This window comes from Cyanistes caeruleus, chromosome 5, assembly GCF_971803275.1.
Source record: "Cyanistes caeruleus chromosome 5, bCyaCae1.hap1.1, whole genome shotgun sequence".
Taxonomy (NCBI): domain Eukaryota; kingdom Metazoa; phylum Chordata; class Aves; order Passeriformes; family Paridae; genus Cyanistes; species Cyanistes caeruleus.
In genome coordinates, this window is record NC_141705.1 from 9,136,935 (window position 1) to 9,164,546 (window position 27,612).

At 44.0% G+C, this 27,612-nt stretch overlaps 1 protein-coding gene and 1 long non-coding RNA gene across 3 annotated transcripts in view; one reads left to right on the top strand and one right to left on the bottom strand.

The window, feature by feature from the left end:
• Positions 1 to 7,635: 7,635 nt before the first annotated feature.
• On the bottom strand, positions 7,636 to 13,043 carry LOC147652918 (uncharacterized). The gene is made up of 4 exons (XR_015286820.1): positions 12,969 to 13,043; positions 12,139 to 12,194; positions 11,584 to 11,982; positions 7,636 to 10,840 (listed from the first exon to the last, which is right to left on the bottom strand). It is a non-coding gene; the product is annotated as an uncharacterized LOC147652918 (long non-coding RNA).
• Positions 13,044 to 23,993: 10,950 nt separating this feature from the next.
• Positions 23,994 to 27,612, top strand: part of FAM193A (family with sequence similarity 193 member A) — a 77,211-nt gene continuing 73,592 nt past the window's right edge. Inside the window, exon 1 of one of the 2 annotated variants that reach the window (XM_086889006.1) lies at positions 23,994 to 24,439. In XM_086889006.1, the coding sequence (XP_086745132.1) occupies positions 24,206 to 24,439 (234 nt within the window). In that variant the 5' untranslated portion in view covers positions 23,994 to 24,205. The remainder of the gene's footprint in view (positions 24,440 to 27,612) is intronic. The other variant, XM_086889007.1, reaches the window with a different exon arrangement.

The following is a 27,612-nucleotide window of genomic DNA, read 5'->3' on the forward strand; positions in this document are numbered from 1 at the left end:
GCCTGCAAACAGTGAGGTGCTTTAGAGCTGCTTCATATTCTTTCTGTAATTGTAAATCCTCCTACAGTTTTTCTTTGAGGGTTCTGGGAAGGTAAAAGGAATGGGAATATCTGGTCTGGAGCTTCCCAGAGGAGAGGATTGCCATCTCTGTCAAGGAGAGTTGTTGGTGCAATGTCCAAATGCAGTCCAAGAGTCTGACATGTCCTGTCAGAGAGGGGTCCCACCCATAGTGGTGCAGGATGAATGCACAGGTGATGTGATATATTCAGGTTTTGTTAGGAATAAGATAGAGGTCTCAAAGACCATTTAAAAAATATTTTGAATGGTTGCCCTTTCACTCAGTAAAGCTGTTGATTATACCAGTAATGTAAACCTGAAGGCCTTACTTCCCTCTAGTAACTCTGCTACCCACAGATTGCAGGTTCAGACTTAATATATTTTTATTTTCCATAGTAGATGTTACCTTGAGGTTTCAGGTATGCAGTTAAAAGCAGATACATTAGGAATGAAAATGGGAATGGAGAACTGCTTATTTCTAGTCGTGCTCCCTGCCTCATATTTCATAAAGAAGATATCAGCATTGAAAGTTTCACACAGAAAAATAACAGGTTATTATATTGATTTAATTGTTGTAGCGGTCAAGGGATTAATGGTCATTGAGGTGTGTCTGTATAAGCACTTGCAGATGTCAATTTTAAGCACATTCAAATTCTTTTTACAGGAACTCTTTTCACAGGGGCTACACCAAATGTATTCATACATAGTGAGGGATTTTGCTTGTTTCCTGGGGAAAGAGTAGGGCCTCTGCTTTCTCTAGCAGTAGTTTATCCCACTTAGTGCCTTATGGGATGGGATAGATAGAGCAGCATTATTTTTTTATGTAAACTTCTGTGTAGCTCTTTCTGCCTATCTTGATTTGCAGCATCATCACAAGTGGGCAATTCATTATCAGTGTGATTAAAAGCACATATATCGCAGTGGAAAGGAGCATGAAAGTTAGTCATTAGGATTCTACTGCAAGGAGGTGATGTGCTATGGCTTATTTCCTTTGCCATAAGTTCCTCCATAAATCTAATTTCAAGCCTTGCTCAGTAGAGGAAGGGTATGAAGCTGTGGCTGTTTCCATGACCAGTATTACAACACCATTTCCCCAAATCATTTATGAGTTGCCACAAAGATTGAAGCATATTCCTAACTAATTCAGAAATAAAAATTTTAGACATGGATCATGCATATATTTGTGCCTTCATTCTTGCTGGATTGCAGACAAATGAATTTTAAAAATAGCCTGGGGTAAAGGTTTAAGTCATTCGTTTTACAAGGCTCTTTTAAAGCTTCTTTTCTAACCTGCCAAATTATAGAATGGCTATAATTTGTTTAAGTCTTTCAACATTTAAGGAAATGCCTGCTGCATATTGAAGCATTAACACCCTTAGCTGAGCAAATTGAGCGCGGGGCTGCAGGAGCAGCCGGGACTCCGCTGGGAAGGGAGCTGCCTGCTAACCGTGAGGCCTCATGAATTGCAAAGAGCTAATTAGAAGAAATGCTCACAAGAGACTGATTTTCTGACACTTCTGCCTAAAAAATAGTTGAAGTGCTTTGGGCATTCCAAGGGTTCTTTCTCTGTAGAGACAGTTTATTTGACTTGCTGTCAGTGTTCCTTTTATTTTTGTCTTTTCCAACCTCTCATATCGGAAGGCAGAGAGCACTGCATGGAACAAAGTGCTGCTCAGCCACTGCCACCATCATTCAGAAAGAAAGAGGACTTCCAGCTGGAGCTGCTTGGTCCCTGAAATTGATTTTTTGATTATTAATTTTATTATTCATTTTGTTATTAATTTTATTTGATCAGCAAAAACCAGCCAGTTCCATAAACTTCTACAGCCATCTGCAGGAGCTGCAAGTTGTCCCCCAAAGCTGTTTCCTGAGGGGAGCAGAGACAAGCCATTCAAACAGTGCTGGAGGCTAGGGATTTAATAAATGCCACCAGGTTTCCAGGCATGAAGTCAGGCAGAGCCTTCATTTTGGAGCCTCCTTCCCTGAGAAAGCAGAGCTGTTATTTGCCATGTGTTCAGGGATGCCAAGACTTGACGCCCAATTTTGCTGGATTTGCTACCACTCCCTCTGGCAGCAATGGGGTTTCACTGAGCCACAGCAGGGCATCTCTTCTCATCTGAAGAGATGAATGAAATAATTGTCATGTACACAGCAGCTCCTTGGAAATGCAAGGGAAGCAGAAAGGGTTTGCTACTAAAAAAATGGACAGGAAAGCTGTGTATACTCGTGTTACACTTCAGTATTGCTACCTAGATATTTTATAGGATTATATTGATTTTAATATTGTTTTGTATCCTTTAGGATGCCTGGAAAAAAGCTTTTTGGACATTATTTTGAAAACAAATGTTTATGTATTTATCCATCTTACACACTGATTTTACAGCTGAACTTGCAATGCTTGGACATTCTGAACAAGAGACTGTCAACTCTAACCTCCTCAGTCGTCCCTCTGGGCTTCCACATCTGAAATTGCAAACACCTACAAGACTGTACCCTTAATATCTGAAACATCCCTTGGGTAAGGTGTGTTTATAGGCTGGGAAATACCTTGTGGTCCTGAATTTGTGCCCTGCATCCCTAATTCCCTGCCATAGTGATGCCCAGACAGAATCATGGCAAGCCAGACCAGGACACAAGGCAGTTCACTAGGATAGAAAACACTTTGGTTCAGGTTAGGTCCAACACACAGGAAGAGTTTGAGGCTGTTGCTAGGACACACGTGGTGTTTGACAGCTCAGCTTTGGCTGGTTCCTGGACAGGCAGGAGCTCACCTCCCCAGACCGAGTGATGTTGCTCCTACCTGGTGCTGCAGCCAAGATCCCTTGGGAGAGACCATCCAGCACTGACATTCCTGGAGTGACTCGGGAAGCTGCACCCCTGCTGCCAGATTTCTTTTGGAAAAGGGTTCTAGGTGGGAACATGTGGGAAATGTCCTCTCAGATGCACCAACTTCCAAGCCAGGAGGAAGCGACAGCGCATGGGAAACTTGGGTTTATGCCAGTCCTTTGTGTGGAGTTCTGTGCCATGTCTGCCTGATTTCTGGTTGTGGGATTAATCAAAACTTACAAATAGGATAAAACCAAGATGAGGAAATACAATGTTGGCTGGTACTGCACCATCTTGGTCTGGGCACACCCCCTGACAGAGGTCTGGGATAAGTGTTTCTTGCCAAGTCCAAAGCATATTGTGCATGTAGATCACCATTATCTTTATTCTTCTTATGGTATAGTGCCAGCTTGCAAGGAACCCTGATCCAGCCTTTCTTGGCAAAAGCATAGTCTAGACAAGATGGCCTAGCACGCTGTCCAGCTGAATCTTAAAGATGTTGAGTATTGGTGAGTCCACCACATCCCTGGGGAGTTTATCCCCGTGTCTGACTGCTCTTTCTGTGAAAAAATTTTCCTCTTTTGTCCAGTCTCACCAGAAGAAACTCATACCTGTTACCTCCCCTCTTTTCCATGTGACTCTTTGTAAAAAAGGAGTCTCCATCTTCTTTGTAGCCACCCTTTAAATACTGGGATATGGCAGTAAAGTGTCCCCTAAGCCTTCTTTTCCCAAGGCCGTATAAACTGAGTTCTCACAGCATTTTCTGTTATGGCTGGCTTCTCAATCCTCTAAACTTTCTGACCCTTCTCTGAATCCTCTCCAGCCTGTCCACATCTTTTTTGCATAGTGGGGACCAGAACTGAACATTGTATTCCAGATGTGACCTGGCAAGTGGGATAATGACATATTTATCTTTGCTGGTGATGCCCTTGTTGATGCAACCCAGAATCCCACTGGCTTTCTTTTTACATTGTATTGAAATATTGTTGGAACGCTGAGTTGCAGATTTTGTTCATTAAACAACGTTAATGAAAATGATTAAAAATGAATGTCTTTCTAACTAGTCTATTTTTGCTTTATGCTTTCAGTAATTTGAAGAAATTAGTGGTGAATAGCAAATTTTGTCAGTGCTATGAATAATTATACCTGCAATTATTAAACACTTGCTATTAAAGTTGATGAGGAAGCTGGCAGTTCCTGTTTAAACTGCATACTGTTAATACTAAGGAAGCCAAGAGAAAAACAATGGAGATGATTAGGGATCTTGGTGGGACATATTGAAGAAATCTGACTTTTATTCAGCCTAACAAGGGAACTGTTAGAGAGGATTAAACACGAGTATTTAGTATATTGAAATTTATTGCAGTGACAGGCCCCGTAAGAGGGAAGCAATTATTAAAGGTTAATGGCAAACATTAAAATGTGTAGTTGTGGTTCTCCCCTTCAGCACTGAGCTGTGAGCCAGGCATCTCACCAATACCTTACCTTAGGTTTTATATGTGAGTCAAGAGGAGGAACCTGTGACCAACACACTGGTGAACAGATGAACAGAAGAAGACAGAGCTCACAGGAGGGAAGTTTGGATTTAGCCGTGGGGTCTGCTGGGACCCTGTCAGGAGCTTCCCAACCCTTGGAAGTGCCCAGGGCTGGAAAGGGAGAAGTGCTGTAGTGAAGGAGTAAAAAGTAAGCAATGTTTCTCCATTTTCTCTTTGAAGATCGAGGATCGAAAGTTAAAGCTTTGAACTGTTTCATTTTAGGAAATGAGGCCCTGTGTGAAGGTCATTGAAAGACCTTGTAATTGATACTTCATGCAAACAAGCAAGGAACACTTGAACCAGGAACCAGGTGAATTTCGCCTGGGTACCAACGAGCAGTCAGTGAACTTCGATGGGGCAAAGAACTTCTCCACTGATGTGCTATTGTTTGAGGGGAAATTGCTCTCAAAACCCCCTGTAAGTAAGTGCCCAGCCTGCCAGAGGCTGCTGCAAAACCTGCAAAGTGTGGGAGTCTTTGCTGTCTGTGCTGCTGGTCCCAGGCTGCCGTGCCTTGCCCTGCAGGGATCCCACCCAACACAGATCTTCCCTCCTGTACTCCACGAGCCAATGCTGGGCCCACAGTGGTGGTAACCCCCTTCCTGTGCTTCCCATAATTACTCTCAGTATTCCTCACTGTTTTGTCTCTTTCCTTCCTCTTTTGTGAAAAAACAACGTTGAATTATCACTTAGAATACCATCATTTAACCTTGTTTGTGTTTTAATCTCGCTTTTGGGTATGTTTAGAACTTGGTCCCTTTCTGTAGCTGTGGATCAAGGCAAAACTTGCCTCACCTCATCTTAATCAGATTGGAATAAATGCAGTCTTGTGCAAGCCCTGAAGGGACATTTGGGGTAGGCAACCTCGTAGCACAGTGGTGGTCACTTGTACTCTTAATGCTGCCCCTCTTGGTTGGACACCCTGCGCACCAATGAGGAAAAGAACTTCCTGCTGAAGAAATATCTTGAAAATATTTCCATGGAAAGTAAATAAGACCCCTCCCAGGGTTTTCTGGGCAGCCTAGGAATTAAAAACTGTACAGAATCATGAAAAGCAGAAAATATTTTTCTTCGAGAGCTAAGTATTTTCTTGAAAAACACTTTTATTTATAATTGTCATCATAAATCAGTGCAGGCTACTGATACACAACATGCAGCTCTTGCTGACTCCCCCACACCAAAGTACATGGGCCTTTGTGAGCTCCTGTGCTGAGCCAAGAGAGAAATCCCCCTCCTCCTAGCTAAAATTTGTTTCATGCTGATTTTAATCCATATTAATTTTGTTGTCATAGTAATTTCTCTGTCAAGCAGCTGAGCCCCTTTCTAGGTGGTGACTGGTGAAGCTGCATCTGCCTCTGGGGCTGCTCCCTTGCCATGGTGTGCCGGCCGCTCGGCCACTTGTGAGATAATTGTGACTTGGCCAGGTGCACTTCAGTGTGGAACAGTCCAGGAGCAAAGGCCAGACGAGCCATTTTTCTCATTCTCTGGCTGGAGAAAGCACAAGAGGCTGCCAACAGCATAAAATATTGGCACTGCTACTTGGAGAGGCAAAGGCCAGACTCTATTCAGGACACAGGACCACCTCCAAAGCTATTTTTTACAGGAGCCTTGACAACTGCTAGCACATTTGGTTGGTACAAAGCCAACTGGTGTTGTAAAAGGGTCAAAAGGTGGGAAGACATTGATTTGCCTGACACAGAAGGTGGTCACTGGTGCTGTGGTGCATGCCACCACATCGGTCACCTGTGGGCCAGCGAGGAGCTGAGGATCCCTGAATAATAAATTCACATCATATTTTTTCCCTGGAGAAAAGGTGCCCCATGTGCTTAAACAATGATCATTTCTGTGTGCTCCAGGGTCCATAAGGAAAAAGAAATTATGCCACAGATTAGAGAGGTGAAGAAAGTAAACACTCATATTTTTCAGATGACCTCAACTCCAGAGGAGAGATTAACAGGCAGCATTGGGATGCCTCCTTTAAACAGATCTCCACCTAATGGTTTCAGCTAGACAGAATTTTTTTTTTTCTACTGCTGTAGAGCAGATGAAACTACTAGAGGAAAATAATGGATATTAGCTTTCAAAAACATGGTGATTTGGACTGAAATAAAATTCCTGTGGTTGACACTATGTGCTTGAGTTACAAGATCAAGTAGTGATTTACTTATGAAATGCTACAGGGAGGTCTTTGAAGTGGTGAATTGGGGTAAAGCATGCCATAATATATTTAGCAACAGATAATGCAAATTGCAGAAGAAGAGAAGAGGAGAGGAAAATAAATTAACTCTTTAAAATGTTGTTGAGTATTTATGGGGTGGTAATAGGTTTCATGTGAATCAGATCATTAATCCTGGGGTCCTGGAGAAGTGCCAGATCCAGTAATAGCATTTTGTCAGCCCAAGTCACGTCCACAGCAAGGTGCTGCTGGTTTGCACCTACTCCAAACCCCTCCACTGCACAGGGAAACACTTCCACCTCTCTCATGCCCTCCTCAGGGTTCCAAGCCCCCTCTAAGGTTATCCTGATGTTTCAAGACCCTTAAAGATGAAAAGTAAAGTGTCTGTATTCTCACAGGAAATATGTGAGTGTTGCTACCACAGCTCCCTGCCAGCAGTGACAGACAGTGCCTGTGCACAGCTGGAACCTGCTGGTGGCCACAGAGGAGGCCTCAGCTTTCTTCCCTGGCCTGGCTTGGCCAGTCAAGGTATGGGCTGACCAGCCCCAGTGCCAACAGCTGCTCCTTACAGCACTTGTGCTCCAGACCCTTCTCCAACTTCCTTGCCCTTCTCTGGACATGCTTCAGCCCCTCACTGTCTTTCTCACAGTGATGGGCCCAAAACTGAACACAGGATTTGAGGTCTCATGCTTCCCAGGGATACAGGTGCAGCCCATCCTGAGTGGACAGTCAGGTGCCCAAGGGAGACTGGCAACAGCTCCCCAGGGACAGGGCAGGGCACTGTCTCACCCCCAGAGCTGCTGCATGAGCACAGCCCATGGCATTATGTGATGTACCCCAAGCTGGGGACTGTGGCTGCTTCAAGGAAGGGGCCTGCAGCCCTTGCTTGCAGCAGCCTCTTTTGCTTTGCCCTCCTCTTCCTGGTTGGACTTTTTTGTGAGCCCTGAATGCACTTGCAAAAACTGTAAATCAGTAACAATGAGCATGTTGCAGAAGTTCAGTACGTCAGAGACATTAAAAGACCATAACTTTCATGGGCAGACGTAAGTGTTAAGAGAGATTTATTATGAAATGGCTTTTGAGTTCTTTGGTTCTCCCTGTGCCAGTTAGAAGAAATGTCTAGTAAGTCTATAATCTGCCAGTAACTATATACAAAAAATGCACTGAACTGATGCTTGTAGCCTACTGTGCCCTCTGGATGTACCACAGTGCTGCCTGGAACTCAGCACAGTAAATAGACATACATATTTTTACACAGACAGAAAGCAGAGCTGCTCTATGCCAAGGATTTGCACAGCATAGGTGTCAGTGTGCTTTTGATTTTCCATGTGGGTTTCATCATTTTCCATGGAAAATAAACTTTCACTATTTCCCTACCACACCCTAGCCTGATTCCTCTGGGTACAAATAACAAATACATGACCTAAAGCAGAGCTGTGCTGATGGATGTGGAGGCAGAGGATTTGCTGCATCCCATGCTGATGCTCAGGCACTATTCCACAGGCTGCCAGCAGCTCTTGCATGGTTTCCATCCTGCTGTTGGGACAGCCAGGGTGGGGACAGCCCTGCCACACTGTCTCTGCTCTGTGCCAGGCTAAGCAGTGCTAACAGAGCTAATCCTGAAAGGCTGAACTGGCCCCAGGGTGTCTATCCTGCAATAGAGGTCATGCCCTGCATCTTGCCTACAAAGCAGGAGTCCCTCATGTCTTTTCTCTGCAAAGCAAATCCTGCTGTGGGAATGGCGGTGCCCCCATGGGATCGTGCCTGAGAAGGAGGGCAATAAACCACCCATCTCACACAGGTACCAGTACATTTGTAGTCTACCACATTTTAACAGCCAAAGAAAGTGCTTTTGTGATGGATGATTTACTTATTCCTTTTGCCTCCTGAATAACCACAGACACCAGACCAGCCTCCACAGGTTTCCATTGCATCAGAGGCCGTGGTTGAAAAGATTTCCAGCTCAGTGAGTGCTTGTTTGCATGACCACAACTGTATTATGCTCCTGGTGAGGACTGGAGAGAGGAGAGGAGATGGCCAGGCTCTCTTCACCTCCATCCATCCTCCTCTTTCCAATTTCCAGGACCTGGGGAGTTTCTTGGTCAGGCTGGGGCAGACCTTGCTTTGTTCCAACCACCAGTGCATTTCAGTGTGCTGACAACAGCGATTCAAGTGTCCATGATGTTTTTACTGCTCACCATCTGCCTCCATTCCATAGAATCACAGAATATCCTGAGTTGGAAGGGACCCACAAGGATCACAAATTCCAGTTCCTGGCCCTGCACAAGACAGCCCCGAAAATCACACCATGGGCCTGAGAGCATTGCCTGTGTTCCAGGCCTGGGACTGGCTGTAGAAGCAGCCTGCAGCAGCCATCCTGCCCTTAACCAGAGTCATGTGTAGAAGAGCAACTTGTTACACTTAACTTTGATAAAGAGTCTCTGCTCTCCTGGGAAAGGTGCATACCTGGGAATGACTGCAGCCATAAACACCACGTGTGAATGTTTTTCTTTTGCCTCCCAGAAAACAGGCAGGGAACATGTTTGAGTGAACGGGCAATAAGGGCAGAAATATCTGGTCCAAGGAGTGCTTGGTGCTGTGGCTGTTCTGTCTTTCCTTCTGCACGTTCCCAAGACTTTTTTAAACTTTCCCATAGCAGAAACCTATAAATACTGGATTGTGTGTAATAAAGATGAATCCTGCTGGAAGAAGCAGTTGTCTGTTTGGTTTTTTTTTCAAGCTGCTGCACTGGCTTTATGAATTATCCTTTCAAATGTCTGGCATTGATTTCTCAGTGGCAGACATCAGCCTGGATGAGATATTGGTCTGGCCTTGCTGGGCATCAACATTTTCCTGCAAGAACAGACTTTAATGTTTTGAAGAAATGCCCATTATACCCAAGTGTTATGGTATACACTTAATGGTTTCCACATGGGGCTACCAGAAGGAAAACCAGAATGGAAACAAGCATCTTCTGGGGTCAGCTTTTTGTTTTCTTAGCACACTGAGTGAGATGTGTCTATTAAACTACTGCTTGCAGAACTTCAGGGTATTGTGACATTTTCAGCTGAAGGAGATCAGTAGAGAGACTCCAGGGAATGTAAATCAGGCTTAAAATAATGTAATTTTTGGATTGTGGAAAAACTCTGATAAGAAATTCCAGAAAGACATTTTAAAGTTTAAAGTGTTCCCCAAGATTTCAAGAGGTCCCAGGGCAGTGAGGGATGAAGTGCTGCACCCACAGACAACCCCTCCTCTAAGCAAACTTCAGTAAGGAACATCTACATTTTGATTTATGAAGTCAGTCTTCCTCAGGCAACTCAAGACTTAATACAAGGCATAAACAACATTTGTAACCATTATCTTACAGGACAGAACTAAACCAGGATCAAATGATTGATTTTGTTGTTTACAACATAGATACAATGTTCATTCCTAGGTACAAGAACTTGAACTGCATTAGAAAACACACATCTCATAAAATAAATGTCCTTATTTTCCTTTTTTATTTCCTTATGGGTCTTTAAAAATTGGTTACTAATAGATCTTTTCTTTCTATCTTTTTCCTACCTCCTTTCAAACAATGGCCCATCCAAGGGCATCTCTCAGCTACAGCTGCTGCTACCTGCAAGACAAAAAACATAACAGGCTTCACCTCCAGGCATCACCTTGGAAACGGCAGAGAGGCTTTGTGCAGTGTCCAGAGGAGAGTGGGATGCTTTGCAGAGAAATGAAAAAGGCATTTCCCTTCTCCAAAGAGCTCTCAATCTGTTGTTTATGGTAGGAACAGTACCCAGGTGGAGGCGGATTGATGTGAGCAGACACTGGCCATTGTCAGCCTTGACTCCGCAGCCCTGGGCGCAGCGGGGCCGCGGGGTCAGCGCAGTTCGGTGGAAGCTGTGGGAGCCAGGCCTGGGATGCAGTTTCCAAGACCTGTGTTAATAATATCAGTGGTGGAGGTCTGGCGAGCACATCTCTCAACGTCTCTTTTGTTATCGCAAGGAGGAGTCTTTGCACTGCGTCAAAATGTTCTGCATTGTGGAGGGAGCCTCTGGACACTGCAGCAACATTACTCTGATTACAGGGAGTTGGATCGTGCTAAAATAAATCACATCCTCCACTGGCTGATGTCACTGTGGAAAGGAATGGCCTCACTGCCTGCAAACCTCTGGCTGCTGATAGACAAAATGCATGTGTATATTGAAAGGGTGTATTCATAAAAGACAAAGCAGAGAACCAGTAGCGTTCCCTGGAGAGAAAAAAAATAGGTGAGTGATATAGACACAGAGCTGTAGAATGAAGTCAGGCTGTTGTTTCTATCTCCTTCTAATCACATTTTATCCTAACAGCCCAGTATTGTCACACACCCTCACCCTGTGCACATGGAATAGCTCTGCTGGCTGCTTCAGAGTCAGCTGCAAAGTCTCTTGTGATGTTTTGGCCACCCCAGAGATCCCTTCCAGCACACTGCCATAAATTAAACAAAGTAAAGGCCTGGAAAGGCACCTGTTGCACAGGTCAGCATTTGTCCTGCTACAAACAAAGGGGATCCTGCTTGTTTTATCTCATTACTAGGGAATTTGGCAAGAGCTATCCTGTGCAGATGCATGGAGTACTGGGGGAGATGCCCTGTGCTGAGGGAGAGTTGCAGCCTGCAGCGACATGAAAGCTACATGTGCTCCTGATTGCACTGTGCTTATCATGAACCAGCTGCTCTTTGTAATTTCTACACTGCAAACACAGTATTGGGGATTCTGGTGAGACTGAAGCTGGAAAAAAGGCAGAAGGTCAGCAGGGAGTGTGTGACTGAGGGTCAGAAGGAGCAAGCACTAATTGCCTTCAGCTACCTGTGATATTTGTATGCACCTTTATTTCTCAAGGTGATACGGGGATGCTGTAAGAATAATGAGCTCTTCAGCTTGCAGGCAGAAGGATGCTTTTACCAAAGGTGAGATATACTGAGAACAGTCCTGACACTGAAAAGATATTTACCTTCATGCTTGGTCTTGATGAGACAGAAAAGTCACCTGAGTCAGAGATGGAGAGACTGCACCTGGAGTGGAAATTGAGATTTTCCCTGCTCACTGCTTTCAATGTCCACCTTGGGAGCTCACATCATGCAGCCTTCAACACTCAGCACTGCCAACTGCCCTGAGAGGGAGGCAATGCCTCCTGGTGCCAGTGGCTACACAAAACCCAATGCACATTTTTCCACCATGGATGGAGGCAAACAGGACTCAGGACCAGGCAATTTCGTGGAGATGAAACCAGGAGAATCTGTCACCAGCTGATGTACCAGGGCTGTATGTGTAGGGGTGGTCCCTCTGGATCTCCATCAACCTCAGAGGAAAGATATGGCCACACAGAGCATTTGGTAGCCAGGCAGGATGGCTACAAACCATAAAGCAGACAGGTTAATTTACTACCTTAAATATTGAAGGCTGCCTCAGGCTGAGAAAATCAAATCTTCACAGAGAGTGAAGCAAATGAAAAAACCACAAACATCTGTCTTTGGTGCTGGCTGAGAGTCTGGAAAAAGAATCTCACCTGCATCTCAAGATGATGGAGGTACCAACAGGGCCTCAGGCTTTGGGAAGTGATTGCTTGTCACAGTGGGAATGAAGTGAAAACCATTGATTAGCATTGTAATTGGGGAAAACAGAACTCTATTATATGAACAAAGGGGGAAACAACCTTTTTATTTACAAATGTTAAGTTTTTTTCAGTCAGAGGCCTGAGCTTGAAAGCATGTGCAGCCATGCAAAGCCTCCCCAGTGCTGGGGAAAGCAAAGCCAGGACTTCCTTCCCTTACAATGATCATAACTGGTGGGGGGAAAAAAGAGAAAATGGGTGTTTAGTATTGCTTGGACTTGCTGAGAAAGAGCAGGAGGTTATAGTGATTTGTATGTACCCTAAGGAATAATTTTTAAGAAAATACTTTTTTTTAAGAAAGAGGTTTCACCCCTTGTGCTGAGGGACATGGATGAGCTCACATGTCTTGCAGTGTGGCATTTTTAGATTGCCGCTACACTTAACTGCAGTGCACAGACCTGCAAAGGTGCTTTGCACGTGAGTTGATTTTGCACATGGGCATGATACAGTGAAAAAAAGGGTGACTCAAAACCTCAACATTTTTCCTAGTCCCCTCTATATTTTGTTCATCTGTTTGAACTGCATTTTCTGTGCCGTATTCTCCTGGTTTCTGCTTGCACACCCTCACCCCTTCCCCTCTTGGCTGCCAAAGAAGCTTGCTGGAGGCTTTTCAGGAGACCCTCACCACAGCTGAAGTCCCAGAAACATCTCCAAAAATCCATGTTTTCCTGTCTTGCCTGCAAGAGTCATTACCTCTCTTGCTGTGACCCTCGTGGGACACTCACCTGCTCTCCTTGCCCAAGTCCTAGCTCCTCTTGACTTGCAGCTCTGTGAGGTCAAGTTTCCTGGCCTTGGGGCATGTCTTCCACAGCTGCTATGTGTCCTTCATTTACTCCTCATCACCTCCAAGCCCTGGCCCAGTGACAGCTGGGGACCTGGCAGGTGCTTTCTCCTACTGCTGCCAGACAGAAACAGCTTCTTTCCTTATTTCTTCTGACACAGGACAGCTTTGATCTCACCACCTTTTCCCTCTCCTTCTTCTCTTAGATCAGGTTTTTCATATGAGACAGAAAGCAAATCCAAATCTGACCCACAGCCAGCAGCTATTTGACACCACATCCTTCCTACATGTGACAGTGGACTCTGCCCTAAGGGATGCCCTTCTCTTCTCTCTTCCACTTTCCTTCTTATGTCTGTTCTTACCAATAATTACAGCTGGGGTTAGACAAAGTCTTCATTGCACCAGGCCTCCATGGATAACAGGAGGAAAGCACTGCAAAAAGTCACCCATGCTAACCATGCCAAGCAGATGAGACTTCCTGTCAGCACCAGCACCAGGGGAAGCGTTTTCCAATTTTATACAGAATTTAAAAATGGCCAGTGATTTTTTTCTATGCCATTGTAATTCCACTGACTTTATATGATGTCAGTGTTGTGTTTTTAAAGCGAAAATGAGGATTTAGTTCAACTATGGCAGATTTTTTCCAGATCAATCTACTTTATAGATAGGATTTATGTGGTTCTTGCAGTAAGTTATCATGACAGGCTCAGAAAGAAGATTTGCACCATGAGTTTTGTTTCCATTTAATACTTGAGAAACTGAACCCAAGGAAGTTAAATAGAGGGTCAGAATCATGGAGGGCATTGGGCAGAAAGGAAACTTCACCCATCCCTGTACATCCTAAACCAGAGCACAAACAGCATCTGTGGATAACCCAGCTTAGATCAATTTCTAAAGGGTATTCTCAGCAGAAAGTCTTCTTCCAAGAAACAAATTTCTGACAGCCCTTCCCCTACTAGCTTTCTAAGCTTTCAAGCTGCCAAAAATGAATTACTCTATTTGACAAAGCTTTAGAATTAATTCAGGCTGAATCTGCTGTCCCTTCTGGATTTGAGTTATTATCCATTCTTTTCATCTGCAATGCATTTGGCCACCACATACTCTTAAATTAAAACATTTTTCCACTTTTTTTTTCTTTTGCACTTTGAAGAAAATAAAATTACTTGAAATGTAGAGAGGTATCCTTTTTTGAGAAGGTGCAGGATCTTCAAGTAAATCTTTAGCAGAGAGTATTTCTCACAGCAGCAAGTTGTTTTACTGATGTATATGATGTAGTGGTTTTATATATCATTTATTTGCAGACATGTAATGAAATATCTTTTCTTTGTTCAGTCCGTTTCCAATTTATTCACCAAGAATAAAAGAATTAGGAAAATACACCCATGTCTTATCAGGCACAACAGCAATGCCATATTTTTAATTTTGAATGAGGTGACTAGAAATGCTTCATTAGCCAAAGACGGGGAGCTGTTATATGGCCTGTGGAAGCTAAAATGTGATAGAAATAAGAAATAAGTTAATAATAAATAATAAATAATAAATACCTATTTATGTGATAGATATAGGTAAATAAAGCTATCATAACCAAACCCAACTATAGCCTGTACCCTTGACTTCAGTTGGCATGAATTATCAACAAAAGTGTAGACATTTTAAAAGGGGGAAGAGAAAATTTATCATTTCTCAGTCAACCTTGACTCAATTAGCCAGGATGGGAAGAATTTATGCTTGAAAAATTATTTCTGCCTATTTAAATTTACAGGGCTTCTCACTGTTGTTCTGAATAATTTGGGCAACATCCTGAAGGGATTTGGAACAAGCTGGAAAAGGACTTGTGCAGAAGAGAAAGGGAGGGAGGGAGGGAGGGAGGGAGGGAGGGAGGGAGGGAGGGAGGGAGGGAGGGAGGGAGGGAGGGAGGGAGGGAGGGAGGGAGGGAGGGAGGGAGGGAGGGAGGGAGGGAGGGAGGGAGGGAGGGAGGGAGGGAGGGAGGGAGGGAGGGAGGGAGGGAGGGATGCTGACTAGTAGGTCTGTGTGAGGTGTAAGGTTTGCATGCCTGATCTTTCCTTGTTTTATCCTTTTCACAACCAAATGGCACATGGTTGATGGTATGAGCCACTCTCTGAAAGTGGATGCTTTAAAAGTCCTGGTTTCTCTCTGAGATTAAAAATAATGGTATGCTCAAATATGTGTGCTAAATGTTCCTTTTACTTTCATGTACAAATCAGTTCACATGCAATTTCTACTACTTCAAAATAAATAAATAAATAGATCAATAGATAATCTCGCAAAAGCCCCCAAACCCAGCAACTCTTGCCTTCTGCTAATGGTTTGTGCCCTGAAACAGTGTACATTAACAAGCCCATTTCTGCTAAGCTTTTGATAGTGCACTTGACAACTCTGATACTGAAGTGGCACAGAAAATGCCTCTGCCAGCCTTGCTAATGCACAAACTGCCTCCTTGCACTTACAGAAATGCCTCTTGCAAGCACATACTGTGCAAACATGTCAGTGTTTATTAAATCAGGGGCTGAGATGTGGAACGGCCTCAGTCTCCTCTGATACCAAGGCAGATGATGTTCCACTCCCTGCAGGAACAGCTCTTAGCTGGTAAATAATGCTATATTCTCATTCTTCCTCAAGTAAATTCCCTTTCTCTAGCAATCTCACATTCTTGGAGTGATGCCAGCCTTATCCAAATGTGACTTGCCCTTTGGGGAATTTCCTTGAATAATTTCTCTTGTAGGGATAAGAGAAGCTGAGAATTACGGCACCCGGTATTCATATAAATAGCACGAAATGGTTGTTTACAGAGAACTGCTTATCAATCCAGCAAAAAGCCCCACTGTGCAAATGATATGAATTGGTTAGAATAACAGGTAACTCTTAAAGGACCTGCAGCTGAAACCCAGATGTATTTATACTTGCTGCTGTGAGATTTCTGGTGCTTGGCATCTTTTTGGAACACATCATCATTATATTAACTGTTAATTTTCTGAGGATTAAAAGACCAGGTTTGGACTTAAGGAGACAAGATGAAAGTGATTCATCAATGCAGGGGCAGGCCCCGTCAGTTGTAATAATCTCATCTAATATTTAAATTGAAGTACAGATGCTTATTGTGGTAAGGAATTTGGTCTGGACTGGAATTTCACAGCTGGTTTTGGTATCTTTGATCTTGGGTCAAAATCAGCCCCTAGCACCCCAGGCCTGGAGACATCTTGGTGAGGCCACCTCTAAATCTCAGTTTCCATGGAAATAGGCTGCTCTACAAATGATGGAAATGAAGTTTCCCATGGCTTTGGACTCTATGTCTTCACAGTCCTTCCCAACCTTTCCCAGCTCTCTCACTTCCTCTTGGCCTGGCCAGGCAAGAGGCAGCATCTTTTATGCTGTGCTGACATGGGCTGATTGGCCAGTGAGTTCTTGCCTCCCTTTACAGATAAGAGACTGGAAGTGTTTTTCCCTTGGTGGGACTACCCTGGGATGTGAAAGCTACTGTCTGCCCAAAACTCACAGAATGACATACCTGTGGGATTGCTGCCTCTATCAAATGGGACTGAAAGTGATTGGTGGATTAAAAAATTCTTAATCACATCACTGAGACAAGGTGGTAGCATTGGTTTGGTTTCCTTTGCACACTACAGCTATAAACAGTCTGTAGAAATTACTTTCTTAGCTTATTCTGGGTTTTAGTTTTTAAACTTGTGTATTCTTTTGCAGCCAAAACCCCCGCTCCAAACATGGGATCTGTCTATTGCGTGGTATTTTGTGAACCAGGTTAACCTCGTGTCAAATGTAAAAGCAGCAAAGCTTAGTTTTGCTGCTGTGTCCTCCACTGTGTTATGTAGCTGAAGCATCATGGATTGGTGGTCAGTGTCTGCATCACAGCTTAGGGTGCAAAGATGACAGACTCATGGGGGTTTGACTCCATTCCTAGGAGCTAGAGGCTTTAGATGGATCTCTTCTGTCTCAGACTCTGCTCAGAAATAGGGACTGCCACATTGCAGAAGAGCTGGGGAAGAGAGGCAAAGGTCAAGAACAGGAAACACAGGATTATTGGCTTCATCTGAATTCCTGCTACTCTGTTTGAGCAGGGCACCATAAAAACCAGTGCCATAATAAACAGTGCCATGTGACCACATGTCCCCTGTTACTTGTTTTTTTTAAGGCTGGGGCCAGACATCTTCTGGAAAACATTGTCATCCAGAAACTGATTGGGGGGCATCCCAATAATAAGTGAAATTTTAAGGATTATGTTGAAGGTGGTTGGTTAAACTTGGTTTGCCCAGGCTTAAAAGCTACACCTACAGCATCCTAAGGCCCAGTTCTCCACCTTGTTGCATCAGAATGGACAAAAGATGCTGATTGAGACTGCTGTTAATTCCCTAGGATCTTGCTGGCATGGAAATGTTCCTACCTAGGACTTTCTCTCTCCTGACATCCAAGAAAGATGATGTGAACCCATAAACTCCCTCACTGTTACTCTGGGTTTAACTACTTTACAAATGTCAATTAAAATTAATGAACTTGATTGCTTAGGGATGAACAGAGGCAAACAGGAAATTTTTATCCTTTTTCTCTGTTGGATTTCTTAGACATAGGGAGGAAACCTGGGTAATCCATGAGCTCTCTCTCTTCATGTTATGAAGAGATTTGCTAATAAAATGACAATTCAGCAACAGGAAAAAATAAATTATTGAAGAAACAGCTGACAGAGAGCAACAGGATACTCTTTCCCCCTTATGATCACAAATTTAAAAGCCAAAGTAGAAAGATAAACAATAAGAAAGATTCATAACTTGCATTGTTCATTTGGATAATGTTAAAAAGTTCCAGTTTTAAAGAGTGCAAAAGCAGAATATGTTTCTGTAGGTAAAATTCACAAAGAAATTGGACGTGTGCTTGTAGGTTAGCTTGCTGTAGCTAACAGCTGCCAGGAAGCAGGTTCTGGTCTTTCAGCTGTCATACTCTGGATTAAAACTGATGGATGGATTTGGCATATTTTAAAAGGTGAAATAAAGGGTCAAAAGAGCTTACTGGAAACAGGAGGAAGACTCCTAGAATCATTTGAACCTGACACACAGAACCAACCCAAACCACTCAGCTCAGTGAATGGCTGACAATGCTTCATTTTAAGGATTAATGACAACAACGATGAGAGGAAAAGGCAGGGAAACTGAACATTCCTGGTGATTGTGGCTTTCAGAGGGAGTGGAGAGCCTGGGCTTCTGAAGGCAGGGAGCTGGCTGGGCAGGCAGGACTGGAAACTGTGAGCAGGGAAACTGCTGCTGTATTTTCTTCCTGCCCAGGGACTCTGTGAATAGAGAAGATCACACTATGAAAATATCCTCTTCACTCCCCCAGCACAACATCAAAGCTCTGAATGTGTAGGTTAACACCTATTCTGGAAGGTGGAAATTGGATTTTCTTCCCAAATCCTAGCTGAGAGACTAAACATCATTCCCTGTATGCTTTATTTCAAGGGTTTGAAAGCATCTGAGGGCAGACTTGTCCGAGCTGCTCTGTTTCATTTTGAACTGCTGCTGGAACTGCTGGTAGGAGGACATTTTCCAGTTGTGTGCCAGTAACCTGCAGACACAGCCTTTCCCTCACACAGGGATAACCTCTGTCTCCAGTTAGGAAAAACTGGAACCAGTGAAGTCTTGCCTGCTGTCTTAGTACTGATGTGTAAAATGTTTCTTTGTTTCACAAGGGCAATAAGGGGACAGAAATGTTGCTTTCTAATGCAGAAAAGGCAATGCATTTCATTATGTGAAATGCCAGCTGGCACAGAAGCAACATTACATGACATAACCTGTATTTCAGTGGCCAGAATTAGGTAATTCTTTATACAACACAGGTTGTGTTTCAAAAGGCATTCTTCAGAATAGGCTGAAAGAGTCTACTCTAAATGGGGAAAAATTGAGAATCAAAGGAATGTTTGGAAAAAAGTTGCTGAATTAAGATCAGTTCAGTAGAGATGTGTGTTCTAGCATTCACATTGTAAGAAATGACCCTCATTCAGTTTTTTACTGCTATTTGGAAGGAAAAAAATTATTTTCTTGCTTTTGTGCTTCTGCATTTATTGTTTATAAGTTCAGCTCAACTCAGGAGCCTTTCAGCACAGGCACTGGGAATAAGAAGGCAGGAATCACATATCTTCCCAGCTACAGCAAGCACCAAGTCAAGGTTCCCCTGGGATACTGTTTTCATGATGGATGCCCTGAAACTAAGTCTGACTTTCCACAAGACTTCTGTGCTTATGACTTCAAAAAACACATAGTTTAAGGACCAGTGAAGGTTGTCTAGGAAAAAAACCCAAGAACCATAAAGTTAAAGGGGTCATAAAGCTCCTGAAATGAAGTTTTATTATTCAGCATGTGAGATTCCTTTTATTTTGCTCTAAACCTCTTCAGCATTAGATAAAGTCTTCTCAGCTGAGGTATCTGGCTGTGAAACAAATTCCAGAGGAGATTGGGTGAAACTAATTTTGACCAACTAAAGGAAAACCTGTAGTCTTTTGATTTACAGAAAGCCTTGCTAGAAGAATGATGCTGCTTTCATTAGTCTTCAGTTTAGTCCCACCAAGCAACCAGAAACTCTCTCAGCCAAAGCCAATAAATTGATAACCTCACTCTGAGAGCATTACTTTCTTTGAAAAGGAGGGAGTGCCTAGACTCCATGGAACCTGCTGTCAGTATCCATCATACATGGAAGGAGCTCAGATACTCTGGAATTGGATGTGAGAACTGGAGGTAAGGTGATTAAAAGGCAGTCAGTGTGCATATATGCTGTGATGCTGCACACTTATGTGCAAATCCACCCTTCCCTACACCTACACACCTGCATGTTCACTCTCCTGTAGAGGAAAATGAACTTCTATTAAAATGGCAGCTTTTTGGACAGCAAAGACAAATTAGTGTGAGTTGATGAAGTTGTCCAGACTGAACCCAATTCATACAGAATTCTAATGTCTCCCAGGGGCTTGGGCAAGGGACATTACTAGAAAATTCTGCAGCCTAGTAAGGCTGTCTAATTACAGTCTACTATTGGTTGTTTGAGCTGGCAGCAATGAAATAACCAAGTGAAGTATGAGGTCAATCAAAAGAGACTTCAGGGCCCTGGAACCATTGGCAGAAGGATAGGGAGCACAGGTACTGATTTCCTTGGTCTTTCCAGTTACAAGGAAGGCAGATCCATCAGGTCAATACATGGTTCCCAGACTGGTGTAACTGGAAAAAATTTGAATTTGTTGATCATGAGATGATCTACACAACACCTGGTCTACTGACCACTCATGCAATGCACCTGTCTCAGAGGAGGAAAAGAATTGTAGCACAGGATCTGGTGGCTGCTTCTAGGCTCTTGAGGAGGGATAAGCAGGGAAGAAGATGCAGAGGGGTGGCACTGTATGGAACAAAAGGGTTAGAATGTATGGAGCTCACAGTTGGCAATGGCACAGTTGAGAGCCTCTGGATTACAATTAAATAACATGAATGTCATCATGGGAGTCATCTGTAGACCTACAGGCAGGATAATGATGCTAATGAATAAATCTTTGAGGAACTAAGGGACACCTCCAAGTCAACTGCCCTTATCCTTACTGGGGACTTCAACTTGCCAGAAATTAACTGGAAGCATCACAGCTGGTACAGCTCCGGCCAGAAGATTCCTAAAAAATCTGGATGTGCTTCAGACTCTCCATGGCACTGCCTTGTGTGGGAGTTGCTCCTTTGAATTCAGTCTATTACCAATGTCATCAAGTAGCACCTGCAACACTGGGAACTAAATGCATAATTAAGAACCCCTTTTTTCTTGAAACTAAAGAAACCATAAATTTTAACCTCCTTGGCACAGAGACTATTATTTCAGAAACAGTAATGACTAACAGGTCTCTTAGTTTTTACTTGAGGTTATAACAGCAGTTCAGTGTATAGATTCCTTACCTCATTCTGTGTGCAACAGGAGACCAGTACAAATATTCCAGTGAGGTGGTAAAACCATATTGAATTTTTCCAGCCACCCTGACATCCTGAAGGCAGAACTCAAAGGTAACCGTGACCTGAGATCTCTATTCAGCCTTTTATCGACTTAATGGCTCACAGGGAAAATTACAATGCTGCTGAAACTGGGTTGGTTCAAAGGAAGAACATGGGAAAGCCCTCCAGTGATCTGCACTGTTTATGCATTAAGTTTTTATATATGTCATTCCTGGAAAATGTGAAAAATTTTCAGAGTATAAATAAATTTTCTCCCAAAAGGGTTCTGAAATGCCATGCCATGCTTTAGATTAACAATGAGGTAAATTAAAGTTAGTTTGTTCAAATGATTGAGTTTATTTTCTTAGGGATGAGGTGGAATGTTATAAGCAATTTAATTCAAGTAAGGACAAGAAACATAGTCATAGGTCTCCACAGCAGTCAAATTAATTTCCTCTGCCTTTTGTTCCGGTTCATACAAACATTCAAATCCACCATCAAAGTAGCAAGTTCATTTCTAAAACAACCCACTGTCTCAGCAGCTAATTGTAAGTTAAAAACAAGGTGTGGTAGCTAAGTTCAGTGCAAATCTGTATGAGTATTTCATTTTCCTGAGTATTTAACTGCAGGTTTTAAAAAAGACCCTGACCTGCACAGTTTATAAAAACTTGTTGTCCTGCACTGTGAATTTTAATATTGAAAGCTGGATTAAAAAACCCACAACATCAGGATGTCCCTTATTTTCTGAAGTGTAAAAGGAAAACATTTGTTTCTGGAATAAGATTATCAGAATTAAATACTGTGATGTCAGACTAAATAGCATCACTTTAGCTCCTGTATGGTTGAGTGATTTTACTATAATACTTTCTCATAATAATGCTTTTTATCTGTAATACATAGGGGATAGAGAGACTGACAGAGCTGTAATCTTTCTTTCAGAAGCACAGTGTTAAATGAAGAGGGTTTGAGTGAAAATATAATTTGGAAAGGAAGATAAAGACAGCCCTATATAAGACTGTGTCACGATTTCAAGTGAAAGATGTATGCTCTGAAAATAACGCCATATATTACAAAGATAAGTCAACTTCAAATCTGTACTTCAGGGTCTGGAATTTATTTGTTTGTGGCAAAAGGCTGTGTACACTTACAGGTACACAGCTACCTTGCCACTGCTATTTGCTGCTTCTGCAGGGCTGTGTGTGCTGAGCCCTGAATGCACTTATGAAGACCAGGGCTTTGTCCCAAAATCCCCTTTCCATTTGGTAGACCACAGAATGAACAAACATGTTCTCCTGGTTTCACAGCTGTCTGCATGTAAAAGCAAAGCTCCTCTATGTGTACTGAGGCAAACTAAGCCTGGAACAGCTTCAGTGTGGATGGCAGCTTCTACTGGCACTGCCAACCACTCATCAGGACATGCTGAAATTAGTGCCTTCTTCCATTGCTCTCCCAAAACTCCTGAGGCTGTCTTTCCCACGATCTTTTAAGAGTGTATGGTCATTGGTGAATGAAACGCAGATATGCCAGTGCTCCTGAACTATCCTCTGACCCACCATCACAACCACTCAATGCCTTCACAATTTTAAGCTGAAAAAGAGATTTTAGACTGCCCTAAGCAATCACCAGCTGTGCTCACACCTATGATTGTTGCATTACACCGCCCAAATTTAAAGCATTTCATTGCATCCAGAGAAGGGTGATGGAGCTGGTGGAGGGTCTGGAGCACAGTTCTGATGAGGAGCAGCTGAGGAAGCTGGGGATGTTCAGCCTGGAGGAAAGGAGGCTCAGGGGTGGCCTTATCGATCCCTGCTACAGGGAAGGAGGCTGTAGCCAGGTGGGGGCTGGCCTCTTCTAGGAAAATGACAGGGTAAGAGGTCAGAGTTGTAAGCTGAGCCAGGGGAGGTTTAGGTTGGACATTAGGATGAGTTTCTTCACAGAAAGGGTGATTAGACATTGGAATGGGCTGCTCAGGGGGGTGGTGGAGTCACATCCCTGGAGGTTTTAAGAAAAGACTGCACATGGCAGTCAGTGCTATGGTCTAATTGACATGGTGGTGTTGGGTCATAGGTTTGGACTCGATTGCAGAGGCCTTTTCCAACCTAATGGATTCCATGATCCTATGAAGTTATCACCACTTTTAATGTACTCACGTCTATGATTTTTGCATCACACCACCCAGACACATCAAAGCACAGAGCTACAACATTCCACCTTTCCTGGGCCTGCGTATGACTGTGCACTGTGAGGAACAACATGGAATCATGGATTCTTTCAGGTTTCTCAAGACCCCTGAGACCAGTGAGTCCAACCACTACCCCTGCACTGCCAAGCCCACCACTAGACCACGTGGCAAGCAACTAAACCATCGTGAAGCAACACATCGACACGTTTTATTGAGCACTTCCAGGGATGGTGACTCCTGCAGTGGCCTCACGGCACTTCGGGACACAGCAGTGCCCTCAGCCCCAGTGTGCGTGGTGTAACCTCCAATTTCAGCCTGCCTTGCATGAGATTTGTGGGCGGTGGTGACTGTGTGGTTCTGAGGGATGATTGCACAGAGACAGTATGCCAAAAGAGCCCTACGTTATGTGGGCACAGCGGGCGGGCGGGCGGCGGCCCCTAACGCGGACCTTTGCCTAAAACATCCCCTCAAGCCTCGTCCCTGAGCGCTGCGGCCCCTTTAAGGCGTCACGTGGCCATTGGGCGGGACTGTAGTCCCTTGACCGGGGTGGCAACGCCGGCCGGCGCGGCTAACGGCACACCGGAGGACTACAACTCCCAGCAGCCTCCGCGGGGACGGATGAGCTCATCCGCCGCGCCCAGGCGGGGGTCGCGATGCACGCTGGGAGCTGTAGTCCGCTATCAGTACCGGTGGTAGGTTATGGCGAGGCTCAGAACTACGCCTCCCAGCGTGCTGCGCGCGGCGGGTTCCCGTCAGCGCCGAGGGGGAGCCCCCCAACGTAAAGGGGGATCACTTTCCCCTTGTGTCCGCCATATTGGACGGTAACTCTGCCCAGCGGCGCCGGGGCCGAGCGAGTCCCCGTGGCCGTGACAGCCCCGCTTCGTCCGCGCCGCCCGGGGAGCCCCGGACCCTCCCGGCCCTGCCCGGCCTCGCCACCCCCGGGCGCTTGGCGCGACCCCGCGCCCCTTCCCCCCTCCTCCTCCCCGGCGCTCCCTCCTCCCGTGCCCGGGTGTCAGCACCATGAGTCCGGCCGACGCCAAGCGCGGAGCGAAGCGCCGGAAGAACAAGCGGGGCGGCGGCCTCGGCAGCACCGGTGGGCCGGGACCCAGCGGCGGCACCGGCGGGCTGGGCAAGGCCGGGGGTGCGGCGGCAGTGGCCCCCGCCCCGCCGGCCGCGGTGGGCGCCCTGCTGACAGCTCCGGGCGGCGGCAGCGGAGCCCCGGGCAGCACCGGGGCCGCGGCGGGACACGGCGAGGTGAGCGGGGCCGGGGTGGCTGCGGTGATATCGCACACCCGCGGTGGCGGCCGGGGGGCTGCGCCGCGACATCCCCCCGGCCCGCTTGGGCCTCGGGGGGGGAGGGTCTCGGGGCTGGGCCCCGGGGCTGCGGGGAGGGGGCGGCGGGGCTGGGCAGCGTCCTCAGCTCCCCACCCTTTGTGGGGGAAGGGCCGCGCCGGCTGCGCGGGGCCGTGTCGTCCTGGGGTTTGTCCTGAAATCAGCTTCAGCGTCCCCATCTGCGGGCTCTTACCTTAATGGAGGAGCTGTAAGAAATAGGCGGGCAGGCCTTGAGAAAACATAAAGACACCTGTATTTTTTTATTTTTTTTACCATTACGCCGTTTTTGCATTGGCCAACTTGGTTGTTAAGTATAGGAGGTTCCTTGTAGCTTGGGCTATGGTTGGCACTCTGGTGCCTTGGCATAATTCAGAACTGTTACATTATTTCATATTACGGTGAAATTTATTTGGAGCAGATTGTGTAGTGTAACTGATTTTTTTTTTCCCCAAGAAAAAATACTCAAGGATTAAGCCCTTAAAAAGGTGTCCTATCAGTTTAAGTAGCAAAAGAGCAAATAAGTTTATGTTCCTTTCTCTTGTAAAGGTTACTTCAAGTTTTTTGTTATCAACACAGAGCTTGTGTTCAGGTATCATATTTACAGCAGCATTTCCTGCTGACAGCATCTTCAGGCTTCTATGTGCATGTCATACCACCTGCTCTCTTTCCTCTTGCTCTCATGAACTTGTTGAGCACATGAAAGGGAAGTTAAAGAATTGGCTTTTGTGATGTAGCATGTCTGAAATGATATATACTTGTAATGATATAACAAATGGGTTTCTTTTGTTCTCCATATAGTTTTGAGCCTATCTATTTTGTTGGGTCAACAATCAATGTGGTGATTGTAGGTTGACTTTTTTTCCCCTTCTCCTTAAAACTTGGGTTCATACACTTTCATTCTTGTCTACTGTACTTTAGATTAACTGTTTCTGTATGTCTGTTCTAGTCTGATACTTAACTTAGCGCGTAATTTCCTTTTGGGACTGTAGTCTGTATGGGCCTTATATATCCAGAAGAATGATGATGTGCCTAATGACAAAGAGGTGTGCAGGTTTTTCTTCTGCAACTTTGCAAGTCATCAGTCAACACTGTTCTAACTAAACCTGTATCAAGATGCATCTTGTTTTGTTTTATATCTTAGATCATAAGCCTTTACAGGTTCAGGTTTGTAGATTGTTAAACATCATCGTGCCAAGGGAAATAAAACCAGAAGCGAAGTGATGCTCAGAATGGGACATTCATGTGGCTCCACTACCCCCATTATTTTGATGTTTGTGGCTTATGGTTATGTTTAGTCTAGAACTTTGGTTCTCATCAGACTGTATGGGATCTTTCTGAAATTTATCTTTAAAGTCAAAATAATTACTAGTCTACCTAGTTTGTGTTCCTTTGTCTTTCAGACAAGGTAGTTCCTAATAAAATTTCTCAGTCTCTCCGAAAGTATGTTATGTCTTGAAAATTAAATACTGTGTTTCAGCACTAAATTTTTGGGAGAATACATCTGTCTATTGCACTTGCTTATATGTTATTCATACTTTTGTAAGTGTACACAACATGTGACTTAATGCATTTGTAACTTTCTCTTCATTGATCATTTTTTGCATCTGCTCTTAGATTTGTATGCGATTTGCTGAATGTTTCCATTTCACTTTGTAGTGTGGTACAAGTGCTTCTGAAGACTTATGGGCAGTGGGGAGTTAAGTCAGTTAAACAAACAGATCAGTTAGTTAAACCTGCAGCAGAGACCTTGATCAATCAAACAGTAAGCATAATGGAATGAGATTTTGAGGATAAGTAAATCCTTTTGCTCAGCTTTTTGAAAGGTAAATGCTTATACCCCATAGTGTTCCTTTAAAGTTGGTGTTGCTTCGTCCATAGTGGTTTCAGTGACCTCTTTCTTGACAATTTTAATACCTTTCCAATGGTTATGACATGAGATTTGCCACTACTTAAAAATTCACTGATAATTTTGCTGCAAAGGTGAAATCATGAAGCATCATTGCATGACTCCTGCTGATGTGAAAATAGGATCACCTTAATGCCATGTAAAAATCTGATAGTTTAGGGTACATGGTCAACACAAGACTTGGTTTTTTGAGTGAAAAACTAGTAGATGTTTTTTCTGGATGAAGTTGAGAAAGAAAACTGTATTTTACATGACAGATCACTTCTAAATCAGGTTTGTTTTGGCTGGATGAAGAGTAAGCAACACACTAATAGCTGTAAAATAGTAACCAGATTTGCTTTACTTTTATCTTACCTGGAATAATGTGAAATTCCCTTTGGTGAGTAAAAGAAATCATCAGCCAGTTCTCTGTTGAACAAACTTAAATGTTTAATCTTTGAAAAGATGTGAAGCATAACCACCAGCACCCCCCATGAATTTAGTGTTTGCTGCACAGCATAGTGTGTTCTACTTGTTCTCATGTTCTCATTGCCCTCATGTAGTTTCCAGCTCTTGTCACCTACCTGGTTTTAGGGCAGCCATTCTGGATGGGGTGGGCATTTCCTTCTACTAGTGTTCTGTGAGGTGTTTCAAAATTTGTCTAAAAGACAGAATGAAGCACCATGTAAAGAAATGAGCCCGTGTGTAGTCCACATCCTTGTATGTCAATAATTGTTCAGAATAATGTATACTTTGAACCTGCTTTATAAAACAGGTTGACTGTAGCTTAAAAATGAATGTATTTATGGTTCAGACTAAAAGCTCATGTGCCAGTACTGAGATTCTAGTTAACCCTGTTAGAGCTAACAAATAAATTTGAATTGAGGTTTTTATACATCTTATCTGGAGGGTTTTTTTAGGACTGGAGGCTAAATTCTGAATTGGAGTGCATGCTAAGTCTTGTTCTGGGATGCAAGTGGGCAACTCCTAATGGAATCTTCCTGGAAGGTATGTTATTCCATATACATGCTTTATAGCATCTGAGTTCATCCTCTGAAGAACTGTCAGATGTTTTGGAGTGCTAGTGAAATTAAGTGTGCTTTGGCAGTGTATCATTGCAAGGGAGTCTCAGTTTTGAAAACCTGTAACTGTGTCAACTTTAACTGGAATTGGAAACGAAGTCACTTAGTTGTCCAGTGCTGCTGCATGA